Source organism: Vipera berus, assembly GCF_964194415.1.
Source record: "Vipera berus genome assembly, chromosome: 4".
NCBI lineage: Eukaryota > Metazoa > Chordata > Lepidosauria > Squamata > Viperidae > Vipera > Vipera berus.
In genome coordinates, this window is record NC_138206.1 from 91,664,185 (window position 1) to 91,684,171 (window position 19,987).

The following is a 19,987-nucleotide window of genomic DNA, read 5'->3' on the forward strand; positions in this document are numbered from 1 at the left end:
TTATATTCTATAGCAACATTCCACTGCAATCATAACTGAAGTGTAAACTGAAATAAATTCTCAATTTTTGAAACTCTTCTGTGATCCATAAAATTACATAGCAAGTTCCATAAATGGGCTTGGGTTTCTTTATCTTTTTCCCCTTTTATTTTGTTAGCAAAAGTTTTTCAGGTTATTTGTGTGTGTGGTGTGGAAAGAAAAATTTAAAAAACTTTGCCTCAAGAGAATCAGTTTAAGAGGACCTGCTGAATGTCCACAGGACATTTTTATGGCTGACTGATTCACATTTAATTTGTGACATTTTGTATACTTTTAGCTAATATTTCACACCTGTTTAAATAATTTCTTTGATTTCAACATACTTTATTATAAACTAATTGTAATAAACTTCATCTATACTAAGTTTGAACATCTACGTAAAAGCCTGAATCTGATGTTTTGAGATCAAAAACCGAAAAAAGTAATATGCCTTAAAATAAGTTATATGGTTGTAAAAAAGAAAGAAATCAAAGAAGAAGCCATCCTCATGCATGCTTGCCATTTTCCATTATAGAAAGAATTACCATCTAGTTAACTGTAATTATTTTGTGGAAAAGCAATCCTTAATTTTAGTTGGTTAATTTTTAATTATCATAAGTTATCATCTTAAGATAATGAAATTGGCCATAATTAAGAACATTTTCCAAAATAGACAATGGAATTATTCATTTATTTATATTCTATAACTCGAGGTGGCAAACATACCTAACACTCTTCCCTCCTCCTATTTTCCCCTCAACCACAACCCTGTGAGGTGGATTGCTGTGTGAGGGAGGGGGGAAAGAGGGGGGAGAGAGACTGGGCCAAAATCACCCAACCAATTTTCTTGCCTAAGGCAGTATAGAGCCAGTAAGGTAAAGGTAAAGGTAAAGGTTCCCCCGCACACATGTGCTAGTCGTTTCCAACTCTAGGGGCCGGTGCTCATCTCCGTTTCAAAGCCGAAGAGCCAGCGCTTGTCCGAGGACGTCTCCGTGGTCTGGTTCTCTTATTCGATGGAGGCCTGGGCGTCCAAGGCCTAGAATGGACTTCCTGAAGTGGCATCCATGCACTTCCAGCAGGCTGTTCTAGGCCTAGGAGACCTCCTCCAGGCCTCCCAGGCCTAGACTGGACTTCTTTTGCTTGCTGGAATGCAGCAAAATTTAGCTACCGGTTCTGCCGAACTGGTGCGAACCGGCTGAATCCCTACCACTGACTAGAGCTCATAGTCTCCTGGTTTCTGAGTCAGCAACTTAGTGTTGAGCCTACTGGGACAAAATAAGTAGATCTCTGCCAGTAGCCACCACTTCTGATGATTGTAGATCCAGGAGGTTCGAAGGAAGTGATTCTAAATGCCATTCACATCGTATTGATCACTGTGGGGAAAAGAATGTTGGACTAGGTGGAAATTTTTACCTGTAATTTGTTGTTGTTAGTTGCAAAGTCGTGTCCAACTTCGTGGACAACATTCCTCCAGGACTTCCTGTCCTCTACCATCTTCTGGAGGCCATTTAAGCTCACACCTGCTACTTCAGTAACTCCATCCAGCCACCTCATACTCTGTCGTCCCCTTCTTCTATCGCTCTCGCTCTTTCCCAGCATTAGGCTCTTCTCCAGTGAGTCCTTCCTTCTCATTAGGTGGCCAAAGTATTTGAGTTTCAACTTCAGGATCTGGCCTTCTAAAGAGCAGTCAGGGTTGATCTCCTCTAGGACTGACCGGTTTGATAGCCTTGCAGTCCAAGGGACTCACAGGAGTCTTCTCTAGCACCATAGTTCAAAAGGCTCAATTCTTTGGCGCTCAGCCTTTCTTATGGTCCAACTTTCACAGCCATACATTGTAACTGGAAAAACCATGGCCTTGACTGTTTGTACTTTTGTTGGCAGAGTGATGTCTCTGCTACCTGTAATAGATCATACTAATTAATTCCAAAGGCACACAATTATTTTTTCTAAAATGATGAGGCATATTTCCATCTGCCCTAAAATAGTGTCTTCCAATTTATTTATTTTGCTTGGATGGTAGGTGTGTGTTGGGGGGGAGGATGGGGTCACTGGAATGAAGAAACTGCTTAATGTTCAATTTGGTACATTAGCAACATCCATCTTAAAGCATAAGGCCAAATTTTGCAAATCTGACAGTTGATATCACATTAAGTTGTCCTGCAGCTATATTTATTTGCATTACTGAAATGCTAGAACTTAGATAATTCAGTGTTTCACAGCTTCTTCATGAGTCCCAAGGGGAACAAAAGTGAGAATTGGCAAAGCTACCTAATACATTAAGCAGTTTGCTGTGTTTGTAGAATATATTTTAAGGTGACACTGTTTCAGTTTTTTCCCCTATGAAGAGGTATGAAATACAATTTCGTTATATTTGTTATATTTTGTTGTGTACAATAGTGTAGCTATTACATAACATTTTCTTTTGGAGGTGGTATATAAAATTTTAATTTTATATTAAGTTTAGCAGTATTGCAATTTAAATAAGAGAATATAATTTGTAAGAAAAACTGCAGGAAAATATTTTTTTCATAATCTTAGTTCATTCAGTTAATAGGTGTACATAACATTTCAGCCTGTTTCATAAGTCACGATTTTCCTATAAGCAAAGATATGATAGAAGATTGCAAACATGCAATTGTATATTTTGCTATGAAATGTCCTAGGAAATTCCAAGAGTGTAACAAAATAGAAGGTTGTATCAATTATATTTTTGAGCTGTGGTCCTCTGGGATATATAAATGGAAGTCACCTTCAGTTTGGCATAATGATTTAAATCATTCATAGGGTATAGTATAGACTGTATCAACTAAACCGTGAACTCAAGAAACATTTCAGATTCAGTTATGGACCTTGAGCCTTCAGAGAGAGTTGACATGATGACAGAATCATTTGCATGAAAAATCACTGGAATACGTTAGCTGGAATTAAATTGATTCCAGCTGCAATAATTGGGGTTTTTTAGATCAAGTTTCTTTGACCTATATATTGTAAATAATGATTTTTTTTCCTTATATAAAGAGATTCAGTGTAAGGACATGAAAGGCTCATTTGCATTCTGGATGCTTGCATCTTCTTGATACTTTTCCCAGCTGGTTTTCAAAGTACTGCTGTTATCTGATCAAAAATACAATGAAAATAGCATATATTCTAGTTTCAGTTACAAAAATAAGAACAGCTGATATTGAGAGTTTTTCTCTGAAAAGAGTTCTCTTTACAGAGAAGGACAGTTTGAAATGTAAGAGTGCTTGACCTCCAAAATTCAGAGCTAGTTGGAAATGATCAGTGTTGTAGCTGGCTGTATCTTCTATCCACTCAACACTTACCAAGGTTGAGCAGATTAAAGACCGTGTGGCAGAAGTCAGACTAACCCACAAGCACGAGAATGTGTCAGTCTGTGCTGTCAGCAGGATTTACTTTCAAGAGGCCCTTAATCATCTTTATGAAGAGAGTGTGCCAATGAATTGCAATTATGAGTTGCTACATGCAACGGATCAAGGTGAATGGGTAACAACAAGAAGATGCTGAAAAAGCCTCTTCAGACTCATCTACAGTGTTAAAAAAGATGGCTTGTAACAAAATGTTCTTGTAATTTAAATGGTATTAAAGCTGGTTACATTTAACTGTTAATATGTTTATCATTTTGATTGTTAGAGCTAGAAATATTAAAGGAAAAAGTGATTGATGTCTGACAGGGAGATGGGCAGTTAAGAAATATGAAATATAAATAAATAAATATATTGAATTTCTAATACAATTATGCATCTCATTCCTCACAAACAAGAACAAATATGGAACACTATGGACCCGACTATTGTGTTTTTCAACTGTGCCTTTTATAATCTCTTGATCCTCCTTGTTGCTCTTCTCTTAGTGTTTTTTATTACAATTCAGTCATAATTTTAAACATATAAAATTCTGGTCTGCGTAAGAGCATCAACTTCAGAATTATGTATTTAAAAAGAGAAGGAACAGAAAAGGAGGAGAAATTGCACTGTATGTTAATGGAATCTATTCAGAAAGAGAGGCACGATGGCTCAGTGGCTTCATGATGCTGGAGATGGTCTCTGCTCCAGTGGTTCAAGTCCTAACGCTGTGTGGCGCGGTGAATTCCCATCACGTGCCTTGGCTTCTGCCCACCTTGCACTTTGAAAGCATGTTGTACGTGGTGTGGAGATCAGTTAGTGCTCCATGCAGGCAATCAGATTCCTGCCAGCTTTGAACCTTCCTGGTTGCAGCGCCCATTTATGAAGCAGCTCTAGAGAAGGGAGGGGGCCTAGGATGATGCTGCAGGAAGAGCCATTTGCCTTCCTTTCTGATGCGAAGCCAGCTTGCCCTCCAGTGGCACACCTTGAGAAGCATGTGAGCATGTCGTACAACAGAGTTGATAAATTGGCAGCCAAATTATTGCTCTGCAATAGTATTGGGGTCTTCTGGCTCATGTAACAATGCCGTACAATAATAATAATTTTAATAATAGTAGTAGTAATATTAGTAGTAGTAGTAGTAGTAGTAGTAGTAGTAGTAGTAGTTGATAAGAAAGACAAAAAAGTCTGGCTAGTGGACAGTCCTGCAGACAGCAGAAGAGAAGAGAAGAGAAGAAGAAAAAGAATTGAAGAAAATAACAAAATACAAAGATCTGCAAATAGAAATAGAATGACTGTAGCAAAAGCAAGCAAAGATAATACCAATAGCAATAGGCACCTTGGGAGCACCACTTGAACACCATCGGCGTTGAAAAATTCACCATCAGTCAATTGCAAAAGGCAGCTTTACTCAGAACAGCTTCCATCCCCCGACAAGATCTGTAACACCATCAGATCTGCCTATCCCAGGTCCTTGGAAAGGACTTGATAGGTAGACAAAAATGACCAAGCCAGTCTGAATATCTGGCTCACTGTGCAACTAAGCATAATAGTAATAATAACCCGCATGAAAGAAAAACAAATGGCAATGCTATAGAAAATTTCTGGGTTAACACAGGTGGAGAAACAAAAGTAACACAATTAATGGTGATTGCTATTCCAACCAAAAAGAAGATGTGAATGATGACCTCCAAAAGTAAATTTCAGATCTTTCGGAGACTTGAAGTGACAATGATAAAAGGGGAAGTAGTAGGAGCTTTGGGAAAAGTGGTGATATATTGCTGGAATTATTGATTTTAAGGCAACATTAACAATGTTAACTAGGCTCTTATGGTAAGATAAGTTAATGGGATGGATGGATCAGAGTTCCTACAAAACAGATTCTAAAGGCATGGTTGCAAATCATTCCAATACATGGAGAAAACATGAGGGCAGCAGAAGAAGCCGATGTGAGGCTCTGAAAACAAAAGAAGATTCATAAATGAAATGTAAGCAGGGGCAGGTCCCAAAACATGGGTACAGGTCTATAACATAAAACAATGGAACTGGTGTCAGGAAAACCTCAGAATAAATAAACATTGGCAAGGGATGGTAAGAATAATTTTAAAATAATTTATTTAGATATAAGAAAAAGAAAAGAAACAAATCGGCATATCAGATGTTCAGTTGAAAAAATGCTGGCAGGTTAAAAAGAGCTGCTTAATTCTTTTCATTGATCCGGTTTTCTCCAACAAAAAAAGATTACACATTGCACCAGAAATTAGGGAAAGACATGGTTAAAGGACAAGATTAAAAAATGAGATTGATAGAAATGGTGAGGATCAACATGGTCAATAGCTTTTTGAATGAGTTCAGATCTTGAACTGAACTGCAACCTAGGATATTAATAGGGCTTTGTGCAGTGCTTGGCAATAAAGCTCTCTCTAAGAAAACAAACCCCATATTTATTGTGGATACAAGTGTTAATTGTGAAGTACATCAGCTATGGCAAAATCAAGCCATAAAGCTTTTGATTTAATTGTGCATCTCTTTCTCCTACCATTAACTGGTAACAGTCTTCTTGCTGCTTAGTTTTTGTTTGTCTGTTTTTTTTGCATTTGATGGAAGGGCATCTGCACTGTGTTTAATAATAGTCTTCTCTGATATCAGACTCCTTGCTTCCAAACTTGCAAGCATCACCCTTCAAAAATACTAACTGATGGAAGGCTAAGTTGTGTCTTGTTCACATAACACACATACTGAAAAGGGAAGAAGCTCCCCTTTATTTAATGTGTTCAAATGGAGGCTGGATAGCTGTAAATTTGGAATGTTTTAATTTGGATTATTGCACTGAGAAGAGTGGTTGGACTTGATGGTATAAATAGTCCCTTCTATTTTTCTTTTAAGATTTCTTAAGATCAACTGATTGTAAGTGTTAATGAACAACACCTTCAGTGGCTATATAATCCTTGAACTATGAAATGAGAAGACAATATCAACCAGTTAATTAGTTGATGGAAAGCAGCAAACAGCAGGACAGGAGGAATATAGATTGTGTCAGCTCATGATAAGCATTAAGTATTCAGACGTAAGGATTCCCAGTCGCAAATTAGTCTATATGCCATATTAGTAATGGATATGTATATTTTGTGCAACCCTGCATTAATGAAAGGAACAAAGCAATATGAGTTGGTCAGTGAAGAATTCCCACAGTCTCCTGGCACCAAAGGCAAATGGTTGTGGGAGGAATTTGAACAAGATGTAGCTTTCACATACAAAGCCAAGGTGAGATCTGTTCAAGTGTATTTTTTCCTCCCACTCTTTATGCTTGGAATAAATTTATGGAAGGCTGTTAACTTCATATTCTTCTTGTGAGCTTCCAGACATCTGGATGACTCCATCAAACATAATACTGAAGTGGATGGATCTTGACTCAAAACGCATGGCAGTTCTTACATTCTAATCTATGCATTTCCTGTGTTATGAATACTATATTCTCTCATTGACTAAGCCAAGAAACCTTTTATCAGTGAGCCAAAATTGCATTAGAGATTTTAATAGCTATCCTGTAAATAAAGAGATACTGTCATTTCAGTATCCAGATTTAAGCAAACAATTTGTTGTATTGCTAAGTACAATTCAACTGTACACATGTTAACTGAGGTTTATGGGAATGGAGCTTTGCTACAAAACACCAAAGTAAACAAAGTTTTTGGCACACAAAAAATGAACCTGAGACTATCAGACATTCCAGCAAATTTAACTGGCACTTTTTGCTAATCTGATGTCTACAGGATACTTAAAGATGTACTTTATGAATGTCAGGGCAAGAAGACAATAGTGAGTGCAAAGCTAAATTTCTTTCATGGACATGAGCTCTGAAGATAATGAAATCACTTCCCAAGTATGAATGAGTAAATGAATAAGATAGATAGATAGATAGATAGATCATAAAAGAGCCACAGTATACCAGTTACAAATTTTGAACACTTGACTCATCAAACTGAGTGCTTCTGCTGTGGAAAATATGTATGTAGAGTCAAGTTGAATCCAGATGTACAGTATATTTCTTGTGAGATATTGCCAGAATATGTTGCTATCACTGCACTGGCAATGGATTTTGGCAATGCAGCACAATCAACACAAGCTGTAATAATTATTTAATAATGGAAATAAACAATCTCTTGATATTTTCTGTGGATTGTGGATGTGAGGGAATCAATTATAGTAGTATATCCTTTTTAGTTTCCATATTTATCTCTATACCATTTTTAATCAAAAAACAAAGCAGGTTATATATAAAACTTAGTATATTAAATTTAATAATCTACCTAAACAATGAAGAGTGAAACAGTAAAAGTAATAAAATGCTGCCACAATGGCATTAAACTGAAGATTGTATTTATTTGATTTCTATACCACCTTTCATTCTGGAAGTATAGGTGGACATATTGCTTCTCCTGTTTCACACTCTCCCCTCCCCCAAAAACTCCATAAGTGAGTAACTAACAGTGGACTAAAATCTGAAATTCCCTGGTTCTAGGCCAGCACCACAACCAGTATACCAAACCAACTCTCATTGAGATGCTAAACTTATATCTTAGTGTATTGGAAATTACAGCGGTATAAAGGTAAAGGTAAAGGTTCCCCCGTACATGCATGCTAGTCGTTTCCGACTCTAGGGGCCGGTGTTCATCTCCGTTTCAAAGCCGAAGAGCCAGCGCTTGTCCGAGGACGTCTCCGTGGTCATGTGGCCGGCATGACTAGACACCAAGGGCGCACAGAACACTGTTACCTTCCCACCGTAGTGGTCCCTATTTTTCTACTTGCATTTTTATGTGCTTTCGAACTGCTAGGTTGGCAGAAGCTGGGATGAGTAACAGGAGCTCACTCTGTTTCGCAGCACTTAGGATTCGACCCACCAAACTGCCGACCTTCTGATCGACAGGCTCAGCGTCCTAACCCACTGAGCCACCACATCCCTTTTTACAGTGGTATAGAGAGTTACTAAAAAAAAAGCACCTGGATTGTTCCAACGTAGCTAGCAAATGTGTACTCATGTGAGGAAACATGTGATGATGATGATGTTATCCATTCAGTCAAGTTCGATTCTTGACGATTCTATGGGTCAGGTCTCTCCACATCTTCTGATCTTGCACTATTTCTTTGAGTTTTTCTATGCTCTGCCTGGTGTCAGTTTTGATAGTGTCCAGCCACTGTGTTCTTTGACAAAAATTATAATAGCCATATTCTTCAATGTAAAAATTAAGCATCAGTATCAAACAAGATTCTAGCTGTGTCTCCTTGTCATTTTCTGCATGCAGGTTAACTGCACCTATATCTATATTCATATATACATTGCAATTTGTAGCACCATAGTCCAGAAATACATTTACCAGTATGAATCTGAGAGTTAATAAAACAGCATGGGCAGACCTATAATTAGAAAGATTAAGACAGCCATCTCAGGCAACTCATTTTGGATGTCACTGTGTTTTTACTTGACATGTTAGTTGCAAACCTTCCACCTCAAATTTGGAATGGGTTATTTTAGCACAGGTAATAAAATATTTTGACAAAATGCTACATAGCCAACAGTTTTGATTTACCCAGGTGTACCTTGTTTTTTGAGGCAGATTTATGCTACAGAAATCATATTGTGGTAAATTGCTGCTTCTATCATGTTGCTTCCATGCAATCTCTAAAATAGTTCCTCCTCCTGTATCTTTCTCTGTACTTCTAGAACCACAGATGGAGCATAGATCACTATGGCCCTATTTCAATTTTGAAAAGATTCCTTGTCACATAACCCCAAGAAAAATATCCAAATAATGAGTGAACTGACTGGGTCTGAAGTAGTTCTTTGCCAATAAAGGAAAAGTAGTTGGAGAGCAATGAATACATCTGAATCATGAGTAAGGGAGCTGAATTTGCCATTGCCCACTTAAACTCTTAAAAGCTTGTTTCTTTGCCTGAAAGTATGTGTTCATTAACAAATTGTGGTTTAACTCAGTGGCTGCTGATCATTCAGCATAACTGTATTTCTTAAATAAATTAATCTGACCATGCTGCACAGAAAATGTTTCTAAAATCTGTGTCTTTTGCATTATGGCTGTACAAACCATTTGAAGGTGGCATTTTGGAAAGCGCATTGTTTGAATGAAACATCTCCCTTCAAAGAGTTTTAACTTAGTATCCACATTTTGCAGAAGGCTGGGCATGGCCACTTCAAAGGAGATCCAATGGTGTGGATCTTCACAGCAATTGCTAGCAAAACAGCTGCATATGCACAAACATGGACAGGCAAACAGTAACCCTTTAAACCAATTGAACTGTCCTGCTTTAATGTTTCGTAAAGAGATAGTTCACTTACTGTATATATCGTAATAAGCTTTACAAAATGCCCTTTCTAAATGCATAGCACCATCTTATTCTGCATAAGATTTGGCTACAGCATATTCTTCTGTTGACTTTCTCAACAAAATATAACTTCAGTTGTATTTTTTTCCAAATATGCTGAAAATATCTCCACAGAAAGCATTACTGTCTTAGATAACTACTACAGTATATATTTCATAAAATGAAAATGTATTGAAACTTTGATTACTTGTAATATGTATAGCCTATGCTGAAATTACGCAATCTTATTTCTTCAAAATATAGTGCAAGTTAATCACTGAAACAGTTGTTCTACATGCACAACTCCATGCAAATGATGTCCACTTTGTAGCAACACAGTAATGCAATTACATTTCAAAAATATTTCTGTAAAAGAGAACTTAAAAACAGTTTATGATTGAATAAAGAAGCATTAAAGGGTTATTTGTCTATCTAGGTCTTTTGTGGCTTTGGATAACTTTGTGCAGTTAACCAAGACAAAATGTCTTATTAGTTTCTCCTCCTGTCACTGCAAGTTGAATATGGATTAGATGGAGATTGTTATCTTTCAATCTGATTGTGCTTCTTATCCTTCATTGTGCCTTCCTCTATTTCATTTTTCAAATGAATCTACCTACTTCTTCAGCTTATTATATCAGGAACTAATGCTGGTCTGTGACCGTAATAAAAGTTGATTGATTGATCAGGAACTATGTGTAGATTCACAATATTTTTATTTGGATGTTTGTTTAGTCATAATTGGATAGTATGTTCTGGTCTTCTTTGTTTGTGAAAGATTGGATTACATGACCGATTCACACAAGGCAAATATTACTGTAAATCCTATTAATGGTATCTTTTTCGTTGGATTAAGGACAAGCAATAAAGAAGACTTGTCCAGTATGCCCTAGGTCTTTCACTTGTTTAAAAAGTTTAACATAAGCCATTCTGTAATAAAGAACCACTTCTTATGTATAAACTAAATAGAAACATTTGTGATGATTGAGTATTAACAGTGATAATAGCTTATTGTGTAGCCTGAACTGCAGTTATTCCAATGTTCTAATTTTCAATAGTCTTTCACTGGCAAATTTTCAGAGTGTTCAGACTTCTGGCAAGATTTCATCTCTCTGGTTTTTCATTTTTATTGCAGCAGTGCTCATTTCCTGTTCATTATTTGTAAGTGTGATAATGAATAGTAAATTCAGTAGATGGATTTGAGAGGGAATTTGCAACTAAAAAAAATACTTGCCTTGAATTTAGTGGCATATAGCAACAAATGATGTCATATATTCAATCCTTATCCCCACCAGTAATACCAATGTGATTCCACAAATTGATGCTACTGTACTGATTGTGAAGATCTGTGCTAGCTGTATAAAAATATTTTTATACAGCCATTTATGGATAAAAATAGACACTGTCTAAGAAAATTTAAGGGACGCGGTGGCTCAGTGGGTTAGGACGCTGAGCTTGTCGATCAGATGGTCAGCAGTTTGGTGGGTCGAATCCTGAGTGCCACGTAACAGAGTGAGCACCTGTTACTCGTCCCAGCTTCTGCCAACCTAGCAGTTCGAAAGCACGTAAAAATGCAAGTAGAAAAATAGGGACCACTACGGTGGGAAGGTAACAGCGTTCCGTGCGCCTTTGGCATCTAGTCATGCCAGCCACATGACCACGGAGACGTCCTCGGACAAGCGCTGGCTCTTCGGCTTTGAAACAGAGATGAGCACCGGCCCCTAGAGTTGGAAATGAGTAGCACGCATGTGCGGGGGAACCTTTACCTTTAAGAAAATTTAGTTATTTGACTCCAAAATAATGCATAAAATTTTTGAGAACATTGTGGAACAGAAAGAAATGTTTTTTTAATTAAAAATATTTGTGTTTTGTTTTGACCAGCACTACAATGTAATGCACATATTTCCAAGCAGGCCAGCTGCAAGAGGAGTCAAAAAAAGCCAAAACTTCATCAATAGCCATAGAATAGAAGCCCTTGTTCCTTCCTACACGCCTTGCATGTGAGACACACATAAAAAGGGACAGGGCTTTGATCAAACAGCTGCAGCAACCCTCTTGATGTTTTTGACCTTACTATTGGTATATTTAGATATGAACATCTATCTGAAATGAGAAGGGAAAGATTTTTGGCTTGCTTTAATGTTGATTTGACTGTAAAAGTTCACCACTTGGAGGAATGCTGGTACTTGAAGAATTATCTTTAAGAGATTTAGTTATGTTGAAGGAATTAATACTTTGAACATAACACCTAGCAATTCCAAACATTTGCTATTTAAGAACATCCAAACATTTAAATTCCAGTTTTTATTTTGTTGGAGCCCTAAGGTTGTCTTTTTCAATATTTCAGAAATCTGTTTCTGAAATATCTGGGAACCCTAATCTTGCAGGATTAGGTTTCCCAGAAGTCTGGCAATGTCTCCTCTGTCCAATATGCATAGCCTTAAAATCAAATATTGCCCAGATTTCTGAATATGTAACAAGCTATCACTTCCTAAGCAGCTTTTCTCAGTGCAGCAGCACTTCCCAAATAAGTGCTAAGCATAAGTTAACAAGCTCAGCTCTGTGACCTTAATTAGTTGATTAGTACCCTCCAGCCAGCTTGTGCTGAATTGACAAAACTTTAATCAGATACTGACTGAAGTCGTTTGCTTTCTAACCAGCTATACTAGCACATTGCTCCAATCTAAAAACCAGCCTTTCTGATGGTAGAAAAAGTAATTTCATATACATGAGGGCTTATGTACTTTTTAAAAAATACTTGCCTCTTTCAAACTATTTGAAGCCAAATCAATAGCACAAGTTCTTTACCTGGGCTTCTTCTCCAATTTTGCACCTTTAGAATTTGTACAATCCAAATCTGTAAGATTAGCCCATCACGTCTCAAAATGTGTCTCTAATACCATCGTGAGACTACAACAGGCCTCACAAAAGTGGAGACTAGAGTGTGATGTGTATACTCAACTACTGTTGGTAACTGTGATATCACTTACTTTTAGCAATCAATCAGGCTGTGCATAGTAGCAAATTGTAACAGTCTATCAGCTATTTGAGAATACCACTACAAGGCCTTTTGATCCACAACACACAGTGGTAAAATGGGTTTACAGTACCAGTGATTTTTTATGGCAAGAAAGAACCCAGAAAGAACAGGATCAGATGTTACCCAGGGAAACAAAGAAACAAAACCTTCTATTGGGAAAAATAGATTTAAACTAAACTAAAAACTAAGGACTACAAGATAAATACATGCACACAAACATTATTCGGACTGTATCATAGCTACAAAAAGTTGCCACATGTTCGAAAGAATATTGATCAGCCTTTATTCTGTAGTTTCAGGCAAGTCAGCAAAACAAGCAAATCTTTAACTGAGATTGTGGGGGGCCTCAAATTCATGACTTATGGTCTGTTTACAACAGATCTTAATCAAATGTAACATTCTTTCTCTCTGAACAAGCATTAGAATCATACAAAGTAGCTTCTCAGTTAATAAATTGAAGATCTTTTCAATTAACTGTTTTGATGATAGCACTCTGTTGCCAAATCTGTGTTCTTTATCGACCCCGTACTTTTCTTGGAACTGCCAGAGTAACAAATTGTTGGGTTAGAGAGTCAGCTGTCTCCCAGTGGAGAATACAAAGCCAAATTCTAACTATATCACTGCACAAATATGCAGTTCCGCTGTAGATTTAACAGTTTTTGGAAAACCAAAACATAATTTTATTCCGAAGTGTTCATAGCATTTATGGCATACACTAAACAGATGGGAGTTGCACAATTAAAGGAGGGGGGGCAGGGACAATCCACTGCCATAATTCAGTCTAGAATGTAGCACATCAGAAATCAGCACTTGGCCATGTTCTCTTTCCGTATCATTGAGATGCATTAATTAACATAGTTTGCATATAAACTTCACAAGGTAATTGGTATCATGTTACAGTTGATGGACACAATACAGTTATAAGATTTATTAATTTGTTTGCATTTTCTGTTCTGCTTTTCCACCAAAAAATCCTCTTGTTTTTTCCTTGTTCCCTTCATTCTTCCAATACTATGAGATTAACTTAGCTGAAGAAAATAATTGTTTTAAAGTGACAGTACTAGATGGGACTTTAGTAACCATATACCTAAAATACTAATCACTGCAGTATAAAATACTACAAGACTACTAAATTGCACTGTATTGGATCTGCACAATACAGTTTTAATTCTGTAATTGATTTCTTCAAATTAAAATATACACTGTTCTTGAAAAATTAAAACTTGAAATCTTGATTTGTGGGTCACTAGAGGTTTTATAATGTGTTGACGTTTAGGACATTATACTTTCTCAAAGTTATTTCTGCAACCATCATATTTATTTTTCTTTTGTTTGTAATAACAATTTTCATTTTATATATTTATATATTAATGCATTCATACAGATTGGGGAATCACCATTTCTCTACTTAACCAGCAGGAAAATATTAAACATGGTTCCTGCAAAAAGTGTTATTAACAAAAAAAAAAGTTGTTGGAAAGGTGGACAAAATTGAAGAAGATAATTTGTATGGTTAAATTACATACATATAATTTAAGAAACTTGGACTTGAAATTTGCATTATTTTACTCTGAAAGTTTTGTATAGCATGGTAGATACAGTACATTAGAAAATTGAATTGTACCAAGTTTTAAGATACTTTCATATGTCTGAATGAAGTAAATGCTAAAATCAATGAAATAACATAAATTATGGTAAATAAGCAACAAAGGATCCTGAAGCACTTTTAAGAACTAGGATATTGATTACTTAGTAAGATTTGAGTTAGAGAAGATTGTATGAAATAATCAATGTACATGGAAGGTTTAGAAAGCAGATTTTATACAGTGGAAAGAACCCAAGAAATTATATACAGTTTGTAATGTATTGGGCTTTGTCTTACTAAAGAATATCACATGGGGTTCATTGCTGGAAGGTTGCTTAAGCAGGGAAGCTGGCTAACGGCTCCCAGCTTCTCAGAAAACCCGTCTCCAGCACCGCTATTGGCTGCTTCTAGGGTGGCAATAGGTTGCTTTAAACCTATTGGCCGCCACTTAGAGGCCAGGGTATAAATAGCTGCATTTGCAGCCCTGTTTTCCCAGTTCAGTTCCTGTAAGCAAATAAAGAATGATTCTTGCTGAACTCACCTCGTCTCTTCAATCAAGCACAGAACCCAGTATATAACACAGTTATTACACATTCTAATAAGTATCCATAATTGATATTTTATATTCTAAGTATTGCAGGACCAAAGTGATCTGATAGCCCTTGAGAAGACTCCTACTCATCACTTTGGCTTCCCACATTATATTTAGTGGAGCTATTCCAGTGTAAGTTATGACAGTATTTCAATTTCCTCTCATTAAATAGTTGTAAGTTTGCCTTGAGAAGTGGAACTTTTAAGGTCCAATTTAATTATGACAAGATTGCACGGGAAAGCTGAGTCCTTGGTGCCACAGCTCTTCTATTTAAGAGATTGTTTATGTTTAGTGTTAGCACACCATTGACAACCAACTCGGACTGCTTCTTTATACATCAAATAAATGATTTTGAACATTTGGTAAGAAACTTTTAATGGGGAAGGGATTTCTACATACATTTAAATTGGAACTTTCTCTTCACAAATGTCCAAGGAAATTAAATATGCAAGCAACTCTTTAAATTAAAGTCTTGGAGGAGGATTTGAGAAGCTCTGAGAAAATGGAAGTCAGTCATTTTATCTATTTTTTTTTTACAAATTGTATTGATTTTCTAATATTACATTCACATATTTGAAAAGCAACGTGGCGGCTTGGTTGTAGTAATTCAATTACATAGAAATATCATTAGTACAATTTCAAATTGCTACCATAAACATTTCCTCTCTTTTTCCCTTCATATATACTGTCTATTTGTAGATTTAAAACAAATTTTATTCTATCAATCACCTAGAAAATAACTTTTCTTACATATATCAATAGTTTTTAGTTTATATATATTCTAGTTGTTTCAGCATACAAGACAATCAATGACCTAATAAATTTTTCCAATTTTAATTTTCACTAACATTTAAATTTAACGTTTGATATTTATCATTCCCAAGATTTTTAATATACTCCCAATTCCTCTATCACCATTCCTCACAAGATCTAATATTCAAAATACATATCTTATCTATTTAACTTCTCACCCTCTCTATCAACAAATTGATAATACAATAATGTCCTTCCTATCTACTAGTTTTCAATTTTTAAGTAGTAATCAAAATTTCTGTCAATGCTGCAAACATTGACATGTTTTTGCAGTGACAATATAAGAGGCAGCCTTTTGCTTTAACTGTTTGGCTTTGAATCACTAAAGCATGGGAGGAATTCAACCCAGATGTTTTGAGAAGATAAGAGCACACTTCAGAAGGGAAGTGAAACTTCGTGTGTTAAACTAATTGGTGAATGTGATTTATGACGTGTAATTAAGGGAGGGAGATTCTGTATGATATGATGTGTTAAGGGGAGGAGAATTCAGATTCTGGCATCCATCCATGAGTGCCGATGCTCCGTTCTCATTATTATAGACCTTTTTTGGAATAAACAATCATGCAGTGTTCTTTGATCTGTCTCATTAATTGGAACCATTTTATTTCAGTATTTAATGTTTCCTCTCTCTTCCTCTTTGTATCTGCTATCTCATGCTTAAACTAATAATTTTTGTCCTTAATGTTCCATGTAGACCTGTTTATTACTTTCATCAATATGTTTTTAGCTTATCCACATCCTATTCACCTTTCCATAATCTTTATGCACAAATCAATATAAAAATTTAGCTATTAGTATTTATACTGCTGAGTTTTAAAGACCAAAAATTTTTCTTTATCTCAATTCATAACAGAGTTTTATATTCAACATGCACATCTTATCTATTTGAGTATATTCTATTTTAGATTTCTATAAGATGATCAAAGCTCCATTCTTCTTCACTCTTATTCAAGCTTTTTTCCTTTGCCAAGTCATCTTCCATGTCCTTGTTTTTGGGTCATCAAACCAATCTTCTTGTAATGTCATATATATTATTTGATGTTGGTGAAACCATCCGGTCACCATTTTTATGAAAGTACTTGTAGATCTGGTGGGTCATCTCTTTATTCTTCCGTATCGATGTAGTTGTTCTGAATTGTTTATCTTCTTTTCCAACTGTTCTTTTTCTGGATCCTCCAATTCCTTCTGATTTGTATAGGAAACCTTTTCATATTTCCAAGTTGTCGGTATCTTTTCTAGATTTTCAAATGTCAATATTTGTTGAGCAGTTATTTCTTCTGTCATCGTATTTGAATGTTTCATTTTTTCTAATGTATTTTGTACAGATGATTGTGGTCGAAGTTTGTATAGTTGTGGTCGAAGTTTGGGCTTTCATATCTGGACTGCCTTTTTTGTTCCTTTCCATAGCCTCTTAATTTTTCATTGGCTGTGATGAGAGTTTGAATTATTGTTTTCAACATAGAGAGAATTTGTTGATCTTCATCCATAAAGAGATTTTGTTCCTGATCTTCTTCCATATTAGAATTTTAGACTACAGGCTTTACAGTTAGGAAATCCAAAAGACAGGAAAAGTTTTTTTTTCTGGGTAAGAAACCCAGAGTCTTTCACAGTTGTTTCAAATTTTCAAGGTTATATGTCTTAGCTATTTTCCTGGGCTGTCAGCCAGGCCCCTGAAAAATAACAGATTAAAATACCAACTTTGATCACACGGTGTCGCCTCTACCTTTTAAAGTTTCTCTTTGAGTCCCAGAGTTATTTTAATCTTTCAGTTTTTCTTTATAAGGAAAAACGCAGATTTTCAACAGAAATTGATAATAAAAAGTAAAAAATCTTTCAGTCCACAAGCTTTAGGAAATAAAATTCCAATTGGGATCCAGTTACTTTTTCAACATTTGAAACTCCCCTGGGTGGTCGATCGCTGCTCTTTCTGGAGGGAAGGCTAAAATCCCCCTTCCCTCACCACAGGGGGAAAAATGCTTAGCAGCTTAAACAGGTACAGAAAATAATTAGGGTCTAAAAGAGGTAGATCTCACCCAGTCTCTTACTGCTTTAAGTTGCCTGGTGGAAAATGTGACTTTGGCTGTTTGCAACCTAGGCATGAGCCATATTTCTATAGCCAGTCCTTTCGTCTGCCGGTTTGGAGGGATGGCCAGGTCTAATGGGAAAGTTGCAACTCTCCCGCAATCCAGCAAATGCCCCTCCTTGCTGGTCACCTCTTCGGGGTGACTTTTGACCCTTTTCAGGGGGCCCCATTGATGTGAAACATGGAGGCTGTGCAGCAAACCAGAAGTCCAGTCATTTTATCTATATCTAATATCTATCATCTGTGCATGCATGGAATATTTCAGATGTCAACCATTGCAGCAACTTCATTGTGTTTACTTCATTGACAGGATCAATTAGTCCCACTTCTCCTTCTCTAAATCTTTGAAACAAGAAGGAATTCAACAGACCATGTGCCTTTATTTCTGAATTCCATTTACAAAAGATTTAAACGTACACAACTACTACAAGATTTGAATATATCAGCTGAATCCTCAGTTAAAAACTTAGCAAATTCATCTTTCTTTAGCTCACAAGTTTTTTAATCAAATAATTATTTACCTATAAAATGAACTTAAAATGTTATGATGATATGTCCCTTGGGTAAAATACTATTGTCTGCACTCACATGGTTGTAATTTTTTAAAGTGTTTGCTTTTGCAGTGAAATTGAAATGCCCATGTCTGACAGTAAACCTTTCTCAAAATATGGGCATGCAAAATAAAATATGCCTTGTATTTAGGTGGGTGGCTTTGCCAATTCTTTCTGAAGATTGATAGAGTGGCATAAATTCTTAGGCACATACTGTATGTGCAAATCTTTCCTTATTGGCATTCTTGAAGCTTACTTGGGATAAGGAAGTGGAAAGCTCCTTCAAACAGTGCAAAGTTAGAAATCCTTTAAGGATTTTTTTTTCCTGCAAAGCATCCTTGGATTTCCTCTCAAGACCAGAGGTCCCCAACCTTTCCAGCTTTGCAGACCGGAGTGGGGGAGAGGAAATGGCTCCATATCAGTGGCATGCACAAGCACTCGCACAGCTCCATTTGCACAAGTGGCAAGCATTTGTGCACGGACATGAAGCTCCATTTGTGCAAGCGGCAGGCATGCCTGCCATCCCCACAAATGGAGCTGCACACGCACTCACCGGTCACTTATGCGAGCTGCTTCTGAACGAGCCACAGCTCAGTACTGAGCTACCACCCCAGGTTTGGGGACCCCGAGTCTAGACAAATGGAAATAGACTATTTCTTTTATTGAAGGAAGAATATTGAAAAATTGCTGATACACATCAATAATACTGAGAAGTTTATATGAGAAGAAGAAAAACAGTAGGAAATTAGTGCCCTTTCCATCCTAATAACTGCAAAATTACTGAACATATCTAATTAATAAGGTGATGCAATTTATTTTTCTGATTCTTATTAACATGCAAATGAGAAATCTTTTGAATCACTCAGAGTTCTTCCAGCTTTTCATAATGGTAATGCAACAATTGCCACAATTGTACCTTTTATCTATAGCTAAACAAAATTGAAGTATTTACGAACACAATTGAGCCCAACATTTTTGTTGTTACGTGAAACATTTAAGTGACTTTTGGTCACAAAAGGTGATCATGTGGTCCCAGGACACTGCCACCGTCATAAATATGAATCGGTTCCCAAGCATCTGAATTTTGATTCACACGACCATGGGGATGCTACACCAATCATAAGTTTGAAATAATGGTAATGTCACTTTTTTCAATACTGTTGTAACTTTGAACAATCACTAAATGAACTGTTGTAAGTCAAGGTCTATTTGTACTACATATCAGGTTGTGAATGGTCCAACCAGTTTCTATACTGTAGTTGTCCCCTTCAGTTTCTGCTGATTTAAATTATTTCAATATATATTTAAATAAGAAACCCCCTCTCTCTTCTGGATACACCTGATAAGTTTTCCAAGAAGCTTTAATGCATAACAAACCATATGCTTCTCCAGACAGCCTGTGTGAAGGATCTATAAGAATGTGGGGGTGCTCCTTTGAGTTCCTTCACAAAATGAGGAATGGCTCCAGTGTGCTTCAAGTAATGAGCTACAAAATAAGCATTACCAGTTTTAATTGTTATTAATGCCTTGTACTGACATTTATTGTTTCTTTGCTGAGTGGACAAACT

At 36.4% G+C, this 19,987-nt stretch overlaps 1 protein-coding gene across 1 annotated transcript in view; it reads left to right on the forward strand.

The window, feature by feature from the left end:
* Positions 1 to 6,491: 6,491 nt before the first annotated feature.
* Positions 6,492 to 19,987, forward strand: part of SH3RF3 (SH3 domain containing ring finger 3) — a gene marked incomplete at its 5' end in the record, with an annotated part of 107,584 nt that continues 94,088 nt past the window's right edge. Inside the window, one exon of the mRNA XM_081326395.1 lies at positions 6,492 to 6,644. Coding sequence (XP_081182521.1) covers positions 6,492 to 6,644 — 153 coding nt within the window. The remainder of the gene's footprint in view (positions 6,645 to 19,987) is intronic.